Source organism: Trachinotus anak, unplaced genomic scaffold (assembly GCF_046630095.1).
Source record: "Trachinotus anak isolate AG129_WGS33_773 ecotype Australia unplaced genomic scaffold, CSIRO_AGI_Tana_v1 ptg000025l, whole genome shotgun sequence".
Lineage (NCBI taxonomy): Eukaryota > Metazoa > Chordata > Actinopteri > Carangiformes > Carangidae > Trachinotus > Trachinotus anak.
In genome coordinates this window covers 13,438,116-13,453,020 of record NW_027273876.1, presented here as the reverse complement: position 1 = coordinate 13,453,020, position 14,905 = coordinate 13,438,116, and the positions used below count along the sequence as shown (strand labels likewise).

At 41.4% G+C, this 14,905-nt stretch overlaps 1 protein-coding gene across 3 annotated transcripts; it reads right to left on the bottom strand.

The window, feature by feature from the left end:
* Window positions 1–390: 390 nt before the first annotated feature.
* Window positions 391–14,461, bottom strand: med24 (mediator complex subunit 24). Of its 3 annotated transcripts, none has more exons than XM_071462283.1 (26): window positions 14,322–14,461; window positions 13,891–14,024; window positions 13,709–13,791; window positions 13,581–13,619; window positions 13,421–13,494; window positions 12,289–12,512; window positions 11,995–12,106; window positions 11,720–11,870; window positions 11,091–11,204; window positions 10,637–10,690; window positions 9,814–9,896; window positions 9,636–9,722; window positions 9,246–9,357; window positions 8,693–8,835; window positions 8,481–8,518; window positions 8,287–8,369; window positions 7,853–8,031; window positions 6,785–6,884; window positions 6,272–6,447; window positions 5,878–6,142; window positions 3,808–3,989; window positions 3,621–3,714; window positions 3,391–3,490; window positions 2,348–2,428; window positions 1,105–1,253; window positions 391–776 (listed from the first exon to the last, which is right to left on the bottom strand). In XM_071462283.1, exons 2-26 carry the CDS (start codon window positions 14,018–14,020, stop codon window positions 660–662), a joined length of 2,970 nt encoding a protein of 989 aa, XP_071318384.1. In that variant the 5' UTR covers window positions 14,021–14,024; window positions 14,322–14,461; the 3' UTR covers window positions 391–659. The 3 variants fall into 3 exon arrangements, with proteins under 3 accessions (XP_071318384.1, XP_071318386.1, XP_071318385.1); XM_071462285.1 differs by having other exon boundaries at window positions 9,246–9,345; XM_071462284.1 differs by having other exon boundaries at window positions 13,891–14,021; window positions 14,322–14,431.
* Window positions 14,462–14,905: the final 444 nt, after the last annotated feature.

Sequence of the window (14,905 nt, the reverse complement as noted above, 5' to 3'; positions counted from 1 at the left end):
ACGCCAATGCATGCTGTCTCATCAATGAAATTAGATATAAATTCCAGTAAAGTTAATATTGTAATAGGGAAGTACAACTAAAAGTGAAATAGATTCTTCTGTGTCATTATTTCTGCTACACCAGCAGCCAGACAAGATTTCCTTGAGGGAGTTTTGCAAGTGGTGAGTGGGTGCCTGGCAACCATGAGCTTCTGTCAGTCAGAGGATGTCCATACGTAGTGTCATGTGGTAAACTAGCAGGTGACCAATCAAGTGACTCAGGGTTTGTGATCACAGAGGTTGGATGTCATGTTACTGTAATGTCCAAATGTGATGTAATCATAATATGATCTGAGCAATAACCACACAACCAAATTAACTCACTTTGAGTAAGTAAATAAAAACAGAAACGGGTTTTTAGTCTAAATCTTATTTACACATTTCCTCAAGAGTGAAAAGCCACATTAAAAAAAACAGTAGCAAAACAGTGTTTACAGATACATGGTTACAGACATGTTATTTTCCAACAAAGAGAATCCCTTTATATGGATGATCCTGCCAAGTATAGAACAACTTAATATTACAGCTGTGTTTTACCTCTCTGCAGTACCTGACCCACTGAGACAGCACTGGGTCAACAGAGTGTTAATTTGGTACAGATGTAAATTTAAACCCACAGTTTACAAGGCAGATATGGCTTTGGCAGCTACTCTCCTCCCCAGCGGCAGGGTCAGGTCAGTGATGGCCAGGACAACTTTAGGTTTGGCCAGAGCAGGCAGCTTCACCAGCTCAGAAACCTGGATGCACAGAAAGACCAGTAACCAGCTGAAGATCAAAGTACATTTTTAACAACTCATACAGCCCAAATTCTTGAATACTCTTTTTACAAGTGTAAATAAAAACAGCAGCCATCGATCATGACCCTTAGATTCTCTCTCTTTGAAGATTGTTCACCAAAGCACTTAATCCTGAAAAAATGTGTCTTCAATCAGTAGAACACTTAAGGAGGACGTCCAAACCCTTCCCAGTAATGTCTGATGTAATAGCCACTCCTCTCCCTCCCTATCTCCAACGGTTTGACCTCCTCCTCCTCCCTGTTTCTTCTTCCCCCACCTCATAACTCACCATTGTAAAGGGCATGAACTGCAGGATGCTCCCGCGACTCCCCTGCTCCAGGCACTCAACGCACTCCTCCATGAAACTCTGTACAAACTGGGTGTGGGGTCCAGCCATCTTAGAGCCCAGGATGGAGGAAATTAGTAGGAAAAGGTTGGCTGGGGAGAAGAGAACAGGTGGTATGCATCGTCATGGTTGCAAACATTTTTTTTTTGTGTTCATGCCAGTTTCTTGAGGCGAGGAGCAGTTATTGCAGAGATTTCTGCCCTCCGGAGAAAGAATTTATTTATTTATTTATTTATTTTTAAATTTAAGGTTACCCATTACGTCAGAGCAGTTGTCGAAAGTTTCGTTTGGCAAAAAAAAAACTTGCCAGAAGTGCTGACTCACTGAAATCCTGACAGATAATATCATGTAATCATAGTTGTGCAACTGTAGCTTCTGCAGGTTTCTCAGAGTGACTACAGTACAGTAAAAACATTGTGGAGAACGGACATTTTCGACTAATGATCACATTGATTCCTTCCATTCAAACAATATAAAACATCAATTTCATGTTTGGCAGCCATGGAAGTACCTGTGCTGTATAGAACTACTTTCCCATTAGTTTAACTTTGATTACAAAAACATTTACTTAATTGCATATGAAAGTTATCTAACTTTAAGCTGGGTGACAAATTTAGGGATTCAAAAAAAAAAAAAAAACAAAACAAAACAAAACAAAACAAAACAACAGAAAGTGTTTTAGAAAGGTCACCACAAGGCACCCACCTGCACACATTCATTGCTCTTTGGCATAGATTCTACGAGCCTGTCTAACTCCAGTGGAGGGAAGTAAAACCAGCCTTACAAAAGCGGTTTCCACTGAATTTGTGTTTTGATTGTGTTAACTGACACAACAGGCATGCTTCCATAGGGGTCATTCATCGACCCCTATGGAAGCATTTGCATTCATTATGACTCATTTAGTCAAGATTTCCATCTGCCTATAGAGCTTAGTTATTCTTTTTTCAAGATTATCTGTTGGTTTATTTTATAGTCATCAGCGAAGATACAGACAGGAAACATGGGGACAGAGAAGGGATATTAAATGCAACAAAGGACCATGGCCAGAAATGAACCATGGATGTGTGTGATATAACCATTCAGCCACCAGAACACCCTGTACCTTCTTTATTCTATAAAGAGAGGCATACAGAGGAAACAGTTGAGGGTTCATTTCTCTGTGCAAATGTGTGGACAAGGTTCTCACCCAGGACTCGGTTCAGAGGGTCCCTCATGTTGACTGTGTGGAGCTGGGAGGCCGAGAGGGAACTGCTCATAGATCGGTCTCCTATGATATAACATGGCATGAGAAACAGCAGAACAATTGATGAGTTTTGTTTTCATTTTATGTGATCATTTGACCAAAAAAAAAAAAAAAAAAAAAAAAAAAAAAAAACCCATACACAAAAAACAAAATATCAACCAACAGGGAAGTTGAAGTTATCCATATTGTGTGTCAACTATAGGTTGTGAAAGTCTAAAAAGCTTCCTTCCACTGCTGTCTTACACAACCTTCTGCTGTTCCAAAAATAACCTTGTTCTTTTAAAGATGTTGGACAGACTTTTCTATTTATACAGACAAAACAAAAGCCACATTCTCAACAAAAGTACTAGTCATTTTCTCTATTTTATTAAAAATTTAAAAACAGTCATATTTGTGCCGCTCACTCTGCTGCTGTAACACTGTCAGTGTCTCCACTGTAGGACCAATGAAGGACAATCTCATCTTATCCTATAAATCTAAATCATTCAGACAGTTTCTAAGTGACTGGTTTTAACAATGGAAAAGATCAAGCTGATTGACTCTGGGTTAAAAAAAAACACCAAGTGAAATAGCTAATACATTTTTTCCCCTTCAGTCACACAACACACTGATTTTTTTTTACACCCTCTCTGGGGATTTCCCTGTGTAGCTGTAGCGAAAATTTCCACAGCTGCACTATACAATACCTACATTTCTATAATATCAATATCAGTCTTATCGCTTGGTATTCAATTGTTCCAATAATACGCTGCAGTGCTCAAGCTGGGACACGCTGACGGGCAAGATGCTCAACAGTTAATTAACTTATTGCTTTTCTGAGTTAGCTGAAAGAGCTTACAAGAAGCAACTTGCTGCTCTATTTTCTTTTGAAAACCATGTGGCATTTGCTTAAGCCCCAGCTCAGACTGACAGACTAACAACTGAATGGTCGGAGGTTTCCTAATACAGGATTGTGTGTATTAAAAACCAGACATTAATAGACTGACCTGGACTGGAAAGGGCTACAGGCTCATCCTCATTGGAGCTGAGCAGACGCATGAGTTTAGATGGTTGAGTGTCATCCAAGGGAAAGAGGCTGTTGTAGTCCTGTGGCCAATAATATATTATTTTAGACAACAGTGTATTAGAAATCATTAAAATAATAATTTTTGCTTTGTCATGCTTAAAATACTATTGCCATAAGTAAAACAATAAGATGCCCCTTTGACAGTTTTACCTCAATATCTTCTCGCTGCCTTTTGCGTTGACGAGCCGAGAATGAGCCTTTGTGGTGAGAGGAGTAAGAACTGAGAGCACACCACACAGACAGCCTGAGGAGTCATCCCAAGAGTAAAGTTAACACCACATGCCAAAATAAACACAACAAAACCACTGCTGACATCAAAGTATTAAGCTTCTCTTACTTGGCCAGTGCTTTTCCAGGTGGGTCTGCCAGGCTGTGCCAGTGGGCGGAGTCTGTGAGCAGGTTGGGCAGAATGGTACCCAGCAGGGTGAGGGTGATCTGCTGAGTGTCCAGACAGAAGATGCTGTAGAGTAACTCCACCACCCGATTGGCCCACTCCTGTCGTGTCTCCTTCAGCAGCTCCTGAAATAACGTGCAGTACTCCAATTACACACCTCAGTTATCATCCAGCTGTTCACATGCTCCATTAAAGTCTTTTTGCAAGAACCTTTCATCTCATACGATTGAGTTTTCATCGTCTTGTGTCATATGGAGTTTAAGATCACTACTGGTGTAATGGAGTGTTTGATATGCACACATATTTGTGTATCTCTCAAAGTTGCACCAATACACGAATGGTTTAATGCTATTCCACTGATCCAACAGTTGGCGGTGATGATGTGCAAAGAAACTGACCAATGTGTGAGCAAAAGACACGAAAGCGGAAAATATTCAAAAACCAAATCGGCTAAACAAATATTTCAGTCAGGAAACAAATGTGTTCAACACACAATGCATTTTGGTGGAAAATTCTCATCACCACTCTACAGGGTACCCTCAAATACAGTGAGTCTGTTGTCATGGTGCCTTCCCAACATGAGCAACAGCTTTAAAAGAAATTGCCTCTTTTACTGAGCAGCAGGCTGCTTCCAACACACTAAATTTATTCCTGATCATCACAGATATCAAAATGTGGCACAGATGGTAAAACCCACAGTGACTTCTGTAGTGTGAGTGTAAGCTGAAAAAGCCATAAAGGAGGATCATAGTATGCTCTAATTAGGTTACTCTAGCATAGTCATAATATTGACAGGTGTTGCTGTTTGAAAACAAATTAGTTCATTAAATAATTAGCAGGTCGACAGAAAATTAAGAGGCAAATAATCAACTGATAGTACTTTTTCAAGCAAATATTGTCTTGTATTGTGTACACTCACAAGCCACTATATTAGGTACATCTTTCTAGTACAGGGTTGGACCCCCTTTTGCCTTCAGAACTGCCTTAATTCTTGGTGGCATAGATTCAACAAGGTGCAGGAAACATGGAAACACTCCTCAGAGATTTGGTCCATACTGACATGATAGCATCAGGCAGTTGCTGCAGATTTGTCGGCTGCATGTCCATGATGTGAATCTCCCGTTCCATCACATCCCAAAGGTGCTCTACTGGATTGAGATCTGACTGTGGAGACCATTTGAGTACAGTCATGTTCAAGAAACCAGTTTGAGATGATTTTTGAGTTTTGTGACATGGTGTGTTATCCTGCTGGAAGCAGCCATCAGAAGATGGTACACTGTGGTCATAAAGGGATGGACGTGGTCAGCAACAATACTCAGGTAGGCTGTGGTGTTTAAACGATGCTCATGCTTTCATATTGTTGATGCCAAATTCTGACTCTACCATCCGAATGTCGCAGCAGAATTTGAGACTCATCAGACCAGGCAACGTTTTTCCAATCTTCTATTGTTCAGTTTTGTTGAGCCTGTGTGAACTGTAGCCTCAGTTTCCTGTTCTTAGCTGACAGGGGTGGCACCCGGTGTGGTTTTCTGCTGCTGTAGCCCATTTGCTTCAAGGTTCGATGTGTTGTGCCTTCAGAGATGCTCTTCTGCAGATCCTGGTTGTCATGAGTGGTTATTTGAGTTACTGTTGCCTTCCTATCAGCTCGAAACATTCTGGCCATACTCCTCTGACATCTGGTATTACTACCCAGAGAACTGCCGCTCACTGTATATTTTCTCTTTTTCGGACCATTCTCTGTAAACCCTAGAGATGATTGTGCGGGAAAATCCCAGTAGATCACTTGAATCACCTGTCTTCCCCATTCTGATGCTCGGTTTGAACTTCAGCAGGTTGTCTTGACCATGTCTACATGCCTAGGTGCACTGAGTTGCTACCATGTGATTGGCTGATTAGATATTTGCGTTAACGAGCAGTTGAACAGGTATACCTAATAAAATGGCTGGTGAGTGCATATCCAGAGTTGCTAATGTTGATCTTTAAGCTATCGGCCCCTTTACTTCGTTCTCCTACCTTGACCAAATTGTTTGTGAACCAGAAAACTCCTCCCATGTTGAGAAGACTCTCAAACAGATGAAGGGCCCGGCTGTCCACCCAGCCTTTGCGCAGCACCGCCTGGAACTGCTTGCTGAGGGCCTTGTGGATTGGTTCTTTGGCGGGCAGCAGGTTGCGGTATGGAATCGGCTCCTGGCCCTCCACTGGGGGGCGCAGAGTTGCGGCCGTTTGTTGGAAGACGTCAGCGCACATGTGCTCCATGATGGAACTCATAATGATGACACTGGGGAGGGTGTGGGGAGAGGGCGTAATTGTTAATCCATGTAATAATGGAGACTGGTTAAACATACTGTCATCTGCACCTGATCATGGGCGAAGGGTGTGAGGTATAAATGTGTGTTTCAGTTGTTACCGTTCATTGTAAAACTGCAGCGTGTTCTCCCCATACAGCGGAGTCACAAGCTGTCTTATCATAGTCTGGGGCTTCTCCCTCTCGTCCCTCCCCAGCATCCTGACATGGGCCACCAGCCAAGCCACCGCACAGATGGCCATACTGCACACCTTCCCCTTGATGTTGTCTGTGATCTTCTATACTCAGAGGGAGGACAGCAGAAAGAAAAGAGGAAGGAAGGAGAGGGTTCTGACTAAAATGGCATCCTTCCACATTGCGTAATAGAAAAACTAGAATGTAATGGGCAAGAAATGAGAAGTGAGCTACATCCATAGGAGTTTGGGACGTCATTCCTGACGCAATGTTCATCAGTTTCCATAGAATACATCACACTCACTTGAATAATGAGTCAAACAGCAAAACTAAGGCAAACTAAGGTGAGGTCACCAGAACTACACAATCAACTGACTTCCAGGAAATCTCACAAGAATATATTCCAATCACAGGAAAACCAATATCCAAAGGCGGACTGACCTGCACTGCTTCAACGGAAAGCACACCATTCTCCCACGCATTCAGAACTTCCAAGATGGCCGCTGGAGTGCTGAGGCAAATTTCATGCCATTTCACCTGACTGTCACAACAGGAGAGAACTTCAGAGGAATTTCCATACTTAGAGCATGACTCACCAGGTTTAAGAAATGTCCACTACATAAACAAAACTGAAATGAAAACACAAATAATGGTAAAGAAGTTTGAAGTGCTGTATAGTCCAAAGCCAAAAAGAGCTGCAATTACAAATGCTATTTATGTTTACTGTGAATTATTTTCTGGCACAAAAAAGTTTTAGGGGAATGTGAACAGCTATCAGGTATGTATGGTATGTCATTAGAAATGAACAGAACAGAAACCAGTTGTTCAGAAGAGATGAAACGAATGTTCCCTCTAAGCTGCGCGATGGCGCAATCGCGCACTGCTCACACATTCTCAGCGCACAAGAAAATCTATACAGCGCATAAAATAAAATTCAACATAAACTGTAAATTAATTAGAGCGATAAAACATTTTTCTGTAACTTTTTGCAGTGTAACGCTGTGAGTGACAGATGTCCAGCCAATGATACGATACGGTTCACTTACGCTACGCAGCCAATCATAGCATTGACATTGCTTACGTAGGTGCCCTTCCCATACGCACCGTGGCGCCGTGCAAGTTAACTAGCTAACAACAGTGCATTTCATTTTAAGTGGGCCGAATCACTTACATTAAAAGTAAACGAATGGAAATTGCTGCTGTAATTTGATTCTTTTAATCAGCCATGTAACTTGCTATGATCCCAGGTGTTGATCAGGTGTGATACTGGTGTGTGGCCACAGTGTGCATATCTGATGTTGCTCACAATGGTCCTCAGTGTGCTCAGGGAGCTTGTGTGTATGCCCAGACACATGAAAAATTAGAGGGAACATTGGATGAAACCCCTCTTAAAAGACTATTAAACATCTTTTCTTAAGGAAAATTGTCAGCAGTGAGGTGAAGTATGTGAAGTGATTATCAATAAAGGGGTTAAAGCATTCTTTAACTCAAGATTAGTGTGCAACTCACACTAGTTTCATCTCTGAGGAGTTGTTCAGCAGGGTCACCAGGCTCTCCACTTTGCCGGGCTCAGGCCTGAAGCAAGGGTGGTCTGGATTCAGAGTCTTGCCCTCTTCAGGCATACACGTCTGCAGCCATGTTTCAAAGAAGGGCGTCTCCCCTGAAGGACTGGGGTCTGACAGGATCACCTGGAGATGGGAAACACAGGGCAGCCATGCAATGTGTGAATCAATTAAGGCTTAATCAAAATGGACAGATGACAGTTAATTAATCTACAATACTTTGTTCAGCAAGCAGAGGTGCTGCAGAAAACGTGAGGTCAATAATGCACAACCCTCTCTGGACATCTTGTGGCCTTACACTGGAAGAGCAGACTGCACACACAATGCTGTTCCCTTCATCATCACCATACTCTTTTTCTGATTGAACTGTCATGAACTAACCTCTGAACCATAAGTCTGTACCACGTGGCAGAGCATGAGGAAGGAGATGTCGAAGAGCAGGGCCCGCACTGACGCAGATTTGGCTGTGAGAGAGGAGGGAAAAATCCTAAGTGTTAGTATCTAATTCAAGACGGAGTGGCAGTGAAAAAAGAAATTCCCACATTGGTACATGTCACTCTTGTTTTTGAACTCACATCCTTCGCCGCTGATGTGCTTGGGAAACTCATTCAGCCTGAACAAAAGAAAAAAAAAAAAAAAAAAAAAAATTGTATAAGATATGAAACATCCTCGAAAAAATCAATTTCTTAAGCCAACTGGAGTTTCCAATGAGGCAAATGCAGCAGCATTAATAATCCGCCAACCTTTCAAATGTGGTTTCTAAATGAGCATGCAAGTCATTACTCACTTAATGAACTTTCGGGCAAAGGATTTGAGTTTCCCAGTGGCTGCTGCTGCTGCCAGGAGAAGATCCAGGCTCTTCCCAGACAACATGTGTCCCAGGACACCTAGAAGGCCCTCAGGGGACTTGGAGTGATCTGCATCCACCGTCTAATCAACATGAACGAAAAATGTGTTCACTTGTTCTTTTTTACACAGGTCTACTCACTATAGTGATGTCATCTTTTGAGAACCACTTTAATTCACTGACACATTTTTGCTTGAGCAAGTACCTTCTCTTCTTACTCTTTCCCCTGAGATAAGTAACATTTCTTTTATATTGTATTATTACTAACTAAATGGTTGTGGATCACTCACTGTTACTTACATATACATATATATATATATTGTATTACATATACATATGTGTAATACAATTTCTCTTCCTATTCTCTAAAGCTTGGGCATTTGTGTACCCATTCTGAACACTATTGGCCAGACTATTAATTATCAGCTCTACATCAACACTTTAATACTCTAAGAATTCTCTGTGCAGTTGAGATGAGGCTGCAGGGCTCTACCTTGAGGATATTGGTGACAGTGGGCTCAGCTCTCAGGATAAGCCCAGGGTTAGGCTGGATGTTAGCATTTTCTGCTGTCTTTAACCTTGGGGCGAACTCCCTGTCCTCGGTCCTGAATCAAATGTGCAAGGGGAGAGGGACAGGAAGGGGTAGAGGAGAGAGAGAAAGAGAGATAGAGAGGGGCGGGGGGGTAGACAGAATGCAGGGATTGGGGGATATGGTGTGAGGGATATTGTGTGAATATGGTGAATAAAATTGCATCAATGATCATATTAACCAAAAGCTCAGAAAAAAAGACTGATAACAAGGGTTTCTGGTGCACTTAATTCTGGATACAGCCCTTTTCCTGTTCTGCATCATACGTATTCCTTCTGAGATGGGAACTCGTACCGTTTTGAGGTGAGGCTGGCTGTATTTGAATCTGAGAGCAGACCAAGCTTGTTACACTCCTGTAGGAGCATGCCGAGGCAGTCGCAACTATGTAAAGAAGCACAAGAAAAAGGATCAAAAATTACACGCATTTGGGCAGCTTTCTAATCTTGACTGTTTTACAGACTGCAGCACTTACTTGCATCTCTGATCAGCTTTGTCCAGCAGTGGAGTGAGCTTGAGTAGATACTGAAAAGCAACATTTACGTCCTCCATGAAGTCCTGCAAAATATGTTTGTCAAGTTTAAAAGTGGCAGTGGAGGATCACACATTACAGTTTAAAGCTGGGGTGGGCAGTCATTTTTTATTGGCATCAATGGGCAAAAAAATTCATTATCACCTTTCAGAATATTGTAATTCAAGTGGTCTGAGAGACCAAACTAGACATCTGCACCTCCTCTTGGCTCTGGTTTCAGACTCACGGAAATCTAGCCTGTGACGGGGGACTTTGTCTCTTTCTGAAAAGGCCTCTGATTGGCCAGAGCGTTCCTTTTGGCTGTTCTACAAACGCAGATGCACGTGCATGTCCCTTCAGAGATGGAGAGAACTTGCTGTACTTTCCGTGGACAGGTAACAGGCTGCTAACGTCATCTTCCTGTAATATCTGAATGTACTGTAGTGGTTGGATGTGTAAGCAGATTTACCATGAAGCATATGATGAGTGTTTATGTTGAATGTTGCCTATCGGTTAGCCTTCTGCTAACTGTAGCCAAAGGCTCACGTCTATCGCTGTGTTCCTTGTGTTGAGTGTGTGTGTGTGAAGTGTGTGCATATGCCTATGAGGGGAGAGCTACAGGAGGATGGTGGTTTTCATAAATCCTGGCATTTTTTTTCTAGATTTCTGCCTACCCCAGCTTTAAACACATAACCAACAGTTATTGCTATGTCAGACTACGTCTGCTTTGGCAGGACTAAATGCCCACGATGATGTATCAGTGGGTTCATTTGTTAGAAAGACAGACCTGTCCTTTGTCACCCTGAGGATACTTCTTTAGTCGGAGTAAAACTTGTGGGATCTAGGATAAAGAAACAAGAAATGGATTTCTTTAAGAGTCATTGTGTTGTGTCTGGTGGTGACAATGTCGTTCTGACAGTGGCACCTACAGCTCACAGAGGCATCATCACATCAGTTGACCTTATTTTACCTTGCACAGTAAATTGCAGCAATAAACTAAAGTTAAACAATATAAAACAGAATCAAGTCTATCCATTACTCAGTGGAAAACCTGACAACGCAAACATGAATGAGAAAGTGGATAATATAATGCACTTTAATCTCTCCTCAGGAGTTTAGCACTGTCTTTTGTCATTATTTAAAGTCACAAATACAATCAACACTCAGGGGCAGAGAAGGCAGAGAACTGTAGATGAAGAGCAGATTGAGGGTCCAGTCCTCATCTTTGAAATAGATCTCACCTTGAGGAACGTGAAGGCGGTCCATTTGAGCTCCTCTGTGCCCTCTGGTGACTCAATGAGGCCAGTGAAACAAGCCTTCCAGATCTCCAGGACAAAAATAGGAGCCGGAATTTGCTGAGGAGGACAAACAGTTTAAGAAGACTGCTACTAATAAAAGTCAAATATACAGACTAACTGAGTGCAGCCTTTAATTTGGCCAGTGTAACACTGAAACTTTCCAAGTACAAACTGTACATTAAAACTTTTTGAGTGGTTTTAGTTACATGCTGTGAAAATTTTACTATAACAAAGTGTAAGTGAAAATTCGGTAGATTAAGTTCCATTACCTGAACCTTTACGCTAAATTTACAGGCACACTGGGCAACATTTTACATTACAATACTGCAGTGTTAACGGACAAATCACATGGCTGTCTGCACAAAGCTGGACTCTCTTACATTAGATACTTTACTTCTCCTGCACCTTTTTCATTTTTATCATGACACATAACATAACACTGGCCATTCAGATAAAACTTACCTCACTTAGTACCCTTTATGCTAAATTAATTTCTGGGCATTAAAGGACTTTTCAAGCAAAACTGTCAATGATAGATTTAACATTATATTGCTCTGCATCTAAATGTTCACCTGCATTCTCTTGATCATCATCAGCTGCTCCACTAGTGGCTGTGTCTCTCCTGTCAAATTCATGGTCCCTTCCAGCATGATGAAGGCATGGACGGACGGGAAGGAGGCATGGAGCGGTGGGTCACACTGCACTGACAGCATCAGAGGAATACTGAGGAAAAAGTGAGGACTTAGCATGAGGGAGACAGACTCTGATGGTCTTTAAAGGAATGCAATGCCACAGTTACTTAGCTCTGTGTGTATTCACAGTTTAGGAATGAGATGGGAATCTTCACCCTTTCACTACTGACAAGCTCTCTTCTAGTTTAGCCCTCAGTGTCTGGTTGGATACGCTGCTAAGACCATCTGTCAATCTCAGCATTGCTTGCTCCACACTGCTCCAGGATCCTGTGGAGGAATAAGGAAGAATGATGCTTTGGCAGGGAAAGAATCACCACAGTATTGGCAGCAAAAAAAAAAAAAAAAAAAAAACATTCCTAATGCATTGTGCACAACCCTGTGTATGTACACACACACACACACACACACACACACACACACACACACACACACACAAACAATCCTAACACCTTGTTCCTCCAGCCGCGCAATGTGGACCAGGGCTCTGTTCTTGGTGCTGTTCATCAGATTGTGAAGCCTCTCCTGGCAGGCTCTGAGACTGGCCTCTGTGCTGGCTGATGGGCCCAGTTCTCTCAGCCGCTCACAGTACCAGGCACAGCCTTGCAGGAGCCACACCACCACTCCCAGCAGAGCCCGACACAGCCCAATACATTCCTCTGCTTTCCCGTGACAGCTTCAGAGTCAGAAATGAGAGGCAGTCAGTTAAAACATGAAAGAACAATGAGAATAAATTTGCAGCTTTTTGTAAAGAGTAATAACAGTCAATAAAAAACAACAACAAAGTGCCTGGGAACTTCCAAAAGTAAAATTAAAAGACCAGTTAGTGTAGTTTAAGGTTAAAAACTCCACTAAAATAATATAGAATAAGTTCACATGCTTGGACTCTTGGTGTTTAAACTGAGATGGAACAGGCACAAAATATGCCCAAACATCCTAAATAACTCATCTAGTCTTAGTGGCATACAGCTATAGTCAATGGTTTCATTACTCAAAAACAGTAAATAAAAAGGGACCGATGAAAGAAGGCTGATCTCGGTTTTACATGATCTCTACTTCTATCACGGAACACAGCAGTACTCGGGATGAGTTGCAGGTTTTCATAAAACATCTTGGCAAAACAAGAGAAACTGGAATTCCTACTGCATATCCAATTCAGCATGTTTATTATGCAAACAAAAACAGATTCTTGGCTACAGGTTTTCTGTTTGAAGCCAAGTTCTGCAAGTCACTGCACTGTTGTGTACTGAGTGTATTCTAAACTGTATATTATGCATTAGCCTGTCATTTAAACGAGGCAAAATAGATTTCAGGCATCTGTTGTGTTTTTGGTGACATGCCATTTTATCTTAAAATGTCATAAAACTATACCATTAACATTTATGCAACTGAAAGAGGTTTAGTTCTGTATTTTGAAAATTATTTAGTTTGAGCAATTTGTACTGATAATGTTGGTGTGAGTTATGCATATGACCTTAGATGCAAAACATGGTTTTCACAATTGGCTGCAGTGTTAAATTTGGAATGTGTGCAAAATATATGAAACTAAGACAATACACAATTTGAATGGATAATTTCACATACCTGAGACGATGGCAGAACATGTCCATTATCTCCAACAATGACTTGACACACAGCTCTCGAGAAAAATCTTCAAACTAACAGAAAAAAGACATAAAATTAAAATATCTTGCATGTTATAGTAAAATGCATGTTACCATCATTTTAATCAAGCATAAATTACCTTGCTGATGGCTGAAAGCACACTGGAATATGACACCATCTAGGGAGAGAGGGGGCAACGTTGACAGCTTGCAAAATACTATCGTTACTGTTTGAAACACTGCTCACTTACACCATTTTCTGTCTTACCTGGGAACTTATAGCATATTTGAGGTATGACAAAATAAGGGGGTTAGGAGAGGGACCAATCATTGCCTGCTCCATCAGAGCCTCTGGAATACGCAAACAGCAATTAGAGACACAACAGAAACGACAGTAAGACAAGCACAGTAACTAAAAATGAGCATGGTATCTGTTTTCTTTCTGCTAACCTGCAAGGTTAAGGTAGTCCCATGTTGCTCCCTTTGGAAAGTTTTTCTTGATGTTAATAGCCCATTGGTAGTCACTCCAACGCTCCTTCCATGCCTGCAGAATGGCTTGCTTCAGATTGACCACCTTCATCCTGCTGGGAACGACCACACATTTGTAAAAGAATAAATAGATAAATAAATAAATAAACAAATAATATAAAATTTTCAAGAAGAAGTCTCGTCGTAACTTATACGCGCCTTTATATACGGCACAGAAGCATCCTTAACGTTATTCATTCATTAGCTCTTTGACGTTAGCCGTTAGCTACAGATGTTATTCACCAATGGATTAAAAAAATAAAGCCGTCTTGCTGGCGGCAAAAACACACAAATGTCACAGCAAATAGGACAAACCACAGTCACACTGCGTTACTACAAAGTTTGATGCTTACCTAACTTTTCCAGTTTTTCAAAATACAAAAAATACTTGTTTGTTGCTCCTCCGCTTCACAATGCAACATACGCCATTTTTCATTTAATAGACGAGAGCTTTCATTGGTTAATCCCAGGACGTGTCAGTATTCCTTCCGCTGATTGGTTAGAAAAGGGGCCCAATCGCTCAACGCTGAACGGCGGAGTGATGACTGAACAGCATCACAAGATGTCGCACTTTACAAAGTAAAGGGTTTGAGCTCGGCAGCTAATGAAAACCCAGAGAGGAAGGTGAGATAAACGTTTAATTCAGTGGCTTAAAACAAAACTAACTCAAGAAATACAAATACATTACTTTTAAGTCTGGGACTTTCCCGAGCCCAGCTGAAATTTACCATTAATTAAAGCTAGGAACTTCATTTTTTCCTAGAAAACGCTTTTTAGCAGCCACCTAGCATGTTCATATATACAAAATAAATATTATAATGTCGAGTCTTATTGTCTGGTAAAGTACATAATGTGAGTTTTTTCAATTGTGTATTTCAGTGGTAACAGTGAAATGCTTTGTTGTCTTATGTAACCACCCCATTCAGTTGTGTGATTC